This window comes from Uranotaenia lowii, chromosome 3 (assembly GCF_029784155.1).
Source record: "Uranotaenia lowii strain MFRU-FL chromosome 3, ASM2978415v1, whole genome shotgun sequence".
Lineage (NCBI taxonomy): Eukaryota > Metazoa > Arthropoda > Insecta > Diptera > Culicidae > Uranotaenia > Uranotaenia lowii.
Window position 1 is genome coordinate 206,812,546 of NC_073693.1, and position 6,804 is coordinate 206,819,349.

The 6,804-nt window shown below is 36.4% G+C and overlaps 1 protein-coding gene across 1 annotated transcript; it reads right to left on the reverse strand.

Moving 5' to 3' along the window:
- Positions 1-3,070: 3,070 nt before the first annotated feature.
- LOC129755558 (glucose dehydrogenase [FAD, quinone]-like) lies at positions 3,071-5,443 on the reverse strand. The gene is made up of 3 exons (XM_055752108.1): positions 5,152-5,443; positions 4,867-5,088; positions 3,071-4,801 (listed from the first exon to the last, which is right to left on the reverse strand). The coding sequence occupies exons 1-3, from the start codon at positions 5,297-5,299 to the stop codon at positions 3,294-3,296; spliced, it is 1,878 nt and encodes a 625-aa protein (XP_055608083.1). The 5' UTR covers positions 5,300-5,443; the 3' UTR covers positions 3,071-3,293.
- Positions 5,444-6,804: the final 1,361 nt, after the last annotated feature.

Here is a 6,804-nt window from a genome sequence, read left to right on the forward strand (position 1 = left end):
TAGCTTTGTCAAAATTTAAATAAATAACAGTAATTATTAGATTTTGGAACAGATGAACCAGCTGAAAGCTGAAAATCTCTATAATAAAGACATTAAAAAAAAAGATTTTGGAACAACGTAGAATTAAAAAAATGCTCATTTTCATTAAGTACAAACGTCATGTAAAATTAAGTACAAGATAACTTAAAACTTACATTATTTGTGGAAACTTTACTAGATGCAGTTTTTTGTTTACTTAAATTAAATAAAAGACTTTTTTAATAAACACTTCAAAATTCAAACCGGACAATATCCGGGCAAAATCAGATACAAAAATAACCAAAGAAAGTGAAAAAAAACATTGAAAATCGTTCGGAATTATGAGTTTTCTAAAGCATTATTGGAAATGAAATAAGTAAAAATGAGCTATATAGAATGCTTGCTTTATAAACAAAAAGAATGGAAAAAATACTGCTGTAGTTGCTGTAATTTGACCAATAAGTAACACCGAATTTCTCTATTAAATTTCTATTCCAGATAGAAACTAAAGTCTCATCAATAGATATCCGAGGTGCTTCTATTTTAAAATTATCCTCTGCTGAAGTAAATATCCTGAATTCAGCAGATCATTTTCCAATTGACCGTACATTCTCAAGTTATGTTCATCATGAAATCATTCTCGTAGTTGAATTGTGAATTTCGATTATAAATATTTCAATTTTTGTAATCTTGATTTCTTCTAGATTTTAAAACAGAGATTAAATTCATTGAGATTTTAAAGTTTTGTGTTGGTCTTTCAGTTTCAAGATTTTTCTAAGTATTGAGAACTCGAGATAATTTTTGAAGGCACCAAATTTATTTCGATTCCTTATCTGATTTTTGATGATTAAGTTATTACTGATTCCGTGCTTAAACATCTATTCACCAGTTAGGATATACGTTTTCAACTTTTGTCACATTTAGAAGAACTTATTCAGAAATGTTTCTGTTTTTAATATTTGATCTTATGTGAATCTTATTCTTAATTGAAAATTATAATCGCCATTCTATTAAAAAAAATTGGCACATAACATGAAAACATTTTTTTGTGTTTTGAACATATGAAATTCAAATACCGTAAACTGGGGGGACTTTGATCACTTTTTTCATACAGTTTTAAATATTTTGGAAGGGCTTGCTTTTTTGTAATACCTAAAAGTTTTAAAACACTTACTGCGGTGAGGAGTATAAAACATGATTACAGTAAATTCATACGACATTGGTGTTTAGAATTAAATGTTTGTTTCAAAACCAGATTTGAAGCTTCGGGTTAACTTTGATCACCATGGTTTTTAAGTACCTCAACGGCTTCAAAATTATTGTTATGGTGCCATTTAGCACAGAAGAAACATTAATAACAGTAATTTTTGTTAGGACTTAACTGATTTTTTCAAGGTTTTTTTTTTTCAAAAATATTTATAATCCAAAGATGGACAACCTTAGCTCGAAACGAGAAAAACGCGTTTGAAATTTCGGAACACCTATTCAAATCCTATATAAAAAATCGTTCACTTTTTGTTCAACAAAATCGAAAATTGTGCTTAGTTTCACTTATTGTTCGATGGTTGTCAAGAGAACTTTAAATTTTTTCACTATATTTTAGAGATTTTCGAGTTGCGCCCTTTTTTGTTTTCGATTCCAGTTACGCTTGCAAGTTTCGCCCAATTGATCGGCCGTTTTTGTTTTGGTTTTGAAGTTTCGCCCATTGGTCCTACACGCAAAAACTAATAAGGCCGTTTTGTCAGACACGGTCAACTCAGTTACGCCTATTGGCCTACACGGAAAGAAAAATTACCCCATTTTGAATAGGCGTAACTTCACGTTCGAAAATGCATCAACAGGAAGTTTCCCCCAATTGAATTTTATCAATGTTTTGAAGCTTTTAAGAGATTTTAAGATGAAACCGCGTTTATTACGTAAAGTGCAACCGCGTGCATCCGGAATGACCGTTAACTCGATTTGTTTACATTTTTTACATTTGGCAGAATCGCCCTTTTGAAATGTTACGCTAGATTTCTCAATTTTTTTGGCCTCAAAAACAAATTAAATTTTGCCTTCATACCATTCCCTAGGTCCTGGCACTGCTACCATGTTCTTTTTTTCTTCAAATTAAACCGTTTGATAGGTTTTTTAGCCTATACGGGCTTCTCATGGAAAATCACCGTATTTTTTCAATATCCGAAAATTATCACCAAATGACCATAAAAATAACACTCAAACTAAATCTTAACAAACAAAAAAGTTGAACTTTCACATAAAACAACCCATTTGCTCCTAAATGCTAAAATTTGATCAGGAGAAATGTTTGTTTGTTAACCTTCGAAATACCAGATATTTCAAGATTAATAAAATACACTACCAGTAATATCAAAAATCTTCTAATAAAATCCTAATTCAACTAATTTGTAAAACTCGCCGAAAAACGTCAATAAAATTCAACAACTTAGTTGATGATGATTATCTGCAAAAAATTCATGTTGATAAAAGTTACCCCGGTGATCAAAGTTCCCCCAGTTTACGGTAGACATTTTGATAAAGAATCATACATTTTCCAATTCTTGTTTTGGCTATGATTGTATCTTTGATTCTCAAATTTGTGTTTGATTTTCATTTGTAATTTGTTTCTAAAATCTTGATTCATTTATTTTTATTTACGACATTCTACCATCCTTGTGGCATCCGTGTTTGAGATTGATTTGAAATTATAATTTGAATTGGAGACACTAAACTGTGGTTCTGGATGAGGAAAATTTCCCCGGGCTCCCCGATAGCTTAATCCGGCCCTGAGTATCAACGTTCATAATAAATGTAATTTATTTTTGAAGCAATTAACAGCTGTTGTACAGTCCTTTTTTCTAAGTATGGTTTCTCGTTTTTTTTGTTCAATTTTGAACAATGTAGAAATCAACGAAACATCTGGGACGGATAAGAGTTGAAGTTTGTCTGTGGTTGTACTTATTCAGGTTTGACTGTACAAAATCCTTCATAACTTATTTAAGTGTACAACGAGCTCAAGATACAAAATGACAACTATCAAAATTACTGAATTTTGCAGTTTGTTTTATTTAATCTTGAAAAATGTTGTTTTCTTAAATGCTAAATTCTCAACTTATCTCGATAGATTTAGATAGACAGTATTTTACGTTTTTAGTTCATCACAATTGTTGTTGAAAATGCATAGTCTTACAAACTTAGAATAGAACACAAATGCATCACTCTGGAAAACCGTTTTTTTAATGCCCCTGCTTATTTCAACTCATCCTTCTTAGGCTCCTTTAACTATTCTCATCAATCTCTTGTCCCCAGTCCCATTCGGCTTTAATAATATCGGCCGCTTTTTCGGCAATCATGTAAACCACAGCCTGTGTATGTCCGGTCGTAATATAAGGGAAAACACTGGCATCGACAACTCTTAAACGATCGATTCCATGAACCCGTAGCTTGTCGGAAACAACGGCTTTAGGGTCACTTTCCGGTCCCATCCGACAGGTGCTGACCTGATGGTGTAAAGTGGTGGCCAAGGATCTAATGAGACACTCCCAATAGGCATCCGTTCCTACCGAATGTTGGGCACAGTTTGGAATGGGGACGTCAAATAGTTTGGCGTCAATTGCTCTCATGGCGGGAGTTTCCAGGATCCTGACGGCTTCCTTGATGCCCTCGATCATTGTGTGCAGATCTTCTGGTTCTTTTAGGAAGTTTGTGAAGATCAAAGGCCAGTGAAAGGGATTGTTGTCTTTTAATTTGAGGTAGCCTTTGGATTTTGGGTGGAACAACATGACACCTACCGTGAAACTGTCCTTTCCTTCGTACGGTTTGTAGACTTGGTCGTAGATTTCTTGACGCCAGGAGAAACCTTTGACAGAACCGGTACCATGATCGGATGCCGGTGTAGCCCCCAGGAAAAGCATTTCGATGTCCGGAATGTCTCGAACTTCATTGGAGATATTGGTTTTGACAAAGGCTAGAGCTTCTAAAGCTCCGGGTACGGTTAGCGTTCCGCTACCTAATTTGTATTGAATTAGTTCTGGTAACCCTAGCCTATCGGTATCGAACGATTCCATGGAAGTGTTTGTGACGAAAGACACAGCTATCAAACATAGGTGATCGTATAGCGTTTCTCCAACGGGTAGGTTTTTGATCACTGGAATGCCTAATTCGTTGAGGTGATCCTCGGGACCTATTCCTGACAGCATCAGTAGTTGAGGGGACTGGAAAGATCCTGCCGAAAGTATCACTTCCTTGGTGGCAACCGCACTTCGTTTTCTTTTTTGCCAAACGAATTCCACACCTGTTGCTTTTTTTTCGGCGGGATCTATAAATATTTTGGTGGCTCTTGCATTGGTTAGAATATGCAAATTAGAACGGTTCCATAAAGAATTCAAATAAGCAGACGCGGACGTTACTCGTTTGCCGCGCTTGGTAGTGGCCTGCAAATATCCAGCTCCAAGTTGCGTTTCTCCGTTGTAATCGATCGTTGGTCTTCCTAGCTGTCGATTGGCTTCCAGGAATACATGCACTAGTGGTGATCGATGAGGGACATATTCCACATTGACAGGACCTCCCTTGCCATGTTTCGGTGGGTTGTTCGTATCGGCAAAAGTAGCACCTTCCGACTTTTTAAAATATGGCAAAACATCCTGATAAGACCAACCTTCGTTTCCTGCTGCAGCCCAATCGTCGAAATCCGCCTTATTGCCACGATTATAGATCATGTAGTTCAAAATTGTACTTCCGCCTAAACCTTTACCCTTTGGCATCGGACATCTTTCTTCTTCAATGCCTGCAATGAAAATGATCTTTTAATTACTTGCACCCACTTGTCGCATAATCTCTTCTTGCACAAACCCCAACAGGTTCCATTTTGCTTTTCCGCTTTAAAATTCCAGTTTAATGCCGTTGATTGGAGATAGGCAGCAAAAAGCGGGACGTCTGAAAAAAAGTTATCACGTCCTCCAGCCTCGATCAACAAGATCTTCCACTGCGGAATCTCCGACAAACGATTCGCGAGAACGGCTCCAGCATTTCCTCCACCGACTATTATAAAATCGTACGCCTTCAACAGTCGTTCTGTAATATTTGCATTGATTTATATGCACTGCAAAATTTTACGCTACCTAGTTAATGCATTACTGGGTTTGTTGAACTCTTCACCGATCCCATCAAACTTCCACGAGTTGATGCATTTTGCACTGAACACTAAAACTAACACAAGGGAAAGAACAACTTGACTCGCCAGGAACAGATTCCCAGGCGACTTTCTGGCTCTTCTGCTCGTCATCGTCCCCGACCTTCGACTGGCGGGCGTTCTATTCTGATTCTTAACTTTATAACCAGAATCCTAACCGCGGTTTGAGCGAAACAGTAGCTAAGTCCCATTTTGCGTCTAGTTCTCCAGTTCGAGTTGTTTGTCTTTGAGTTCGAGGGTGACTGTTTTTGAAATCGGTGCGGTTCGGGAACTCGCTCATTAATAAATTTGCGACATTCTCACCTTCCCGACTAAGATAGCCAAGCTTCTCTGCCCGTTTGGAAATAGAACTTGAGTCAAGAAACGGATTAAAGCAGACCAACAAAAAACTGGGATCAAAACAAGAAACCACAAACCGGACTGGAGTCTCGGCAGGGGATAAAAATTGAGAGTGGCTCACGAAATTCATTCACTGATAAACCGCTTTTGAAAATTTCCGTACACGATATTGGAAAAGTATCTAATTGTAATTGATGTTCTGAATTTATTTTGAGTTTTCCCTGTCTTGGTTTGAATTCAAAAATTTTACCAAAGGAGTTGTAAATTGACATCTTTTGAAAAACGCAGTTGGCCGAGTCCACTTTTGAGGAAAGAACCTGCCTTGCTGCCTGACAGAACCAGTGTTCATTTATCTGATAACCTTCTTTGAGCAATATGTCTAAAAATAAATCGGAAGTCTTGTTCGATATTGAACTCACTGCACTTTTAAAATAGTAGAGACTAATTTTGTTCAACACGGGCAGGATATCTTTGTTCCTCTAAGTTTGCGAGTTCGTTTCAAGAAATTATTCATTTAAGCCGACCGTGTGGGGTAGGTTCAGGTTCTTCAAAAAGAGAGAAGTTTCCACTCACAAGAAAACTGTGCGTCGTTGCCGGTTGTTGACGGAAAAACGAGGCAGCCGGTAACCATCGCCGTCGTTGGCTTGGAATGTTAATGTTATTAGTTTAGATTGACGTGTGGCTCTGGTCAAAATATCATCCGGTTTTATTGGATAGAAGCTGAACAAAAATCAAAAACTTTTTTTTCCTTATTTTTAACAAATTCCTAATCATTACGTTTAGTTTAAAGATGCCTGGTTTTATCCGGGTTTGTCCGGATATTTAATATTAAATTTGGGAAAAGTCCGGTTCGGCCCGATTGCCCGGATTTTTCCCGGGTTTGTTCTTATTCTCAAATCAAGCTTTAAAAACAAATTGTGTTGTTAGAATTTTTTATTTACGACCGCTTAAATCACCGCTGATTTTTATCTTAGGAGCTTCTCGTTGATGTTATTCGGTGATGTTTAGATGAAAAGATTCGCTTTCCAATTTCAGTGACGACCTTAGAAGGTGCAAAATAGCTTTCTTTTTATGAAGATGGTTGAAACAAACAGTAGACCGAAACGTTCAAAATAAAATAAATATTTTCATCTAAACATCCCCGAACAACAACAAAAAAAAAAGAAAAAAAATATTTAGGCATCCAAAACAAAATTTTCTGAGCAAGTTTCATAAAAATAACCATGAAAGGTTTTTTAAAAGCCAAAAATTAAATTAAA

Excerpts from the sequence above, each read along its gene's own strand:
- LOC129755558 (XM_055752108.1), bottom strand. The coding sequence starts at position 5,299 with ATGACGAGCAGAAGAGCCAGAAAGTCGCCTGGGAATCTGTTCCTGGCG. Across the intron at positions 5,089-5,151 it reads TGAAGAGTTCAACAAACCCA|AACGACTGTTGAAGGCGTAC; the intron begins GTAATGCATTAA and ends CAAATATTACAG. Across the intron at positions 4,802-4,866 it reads GCAAAATGGAACCTGTTGGG|GCATTGAAGAAGAAAGATGT; the intron begins GTTTGTGCAAGA and ends TTTTCATTGCAG.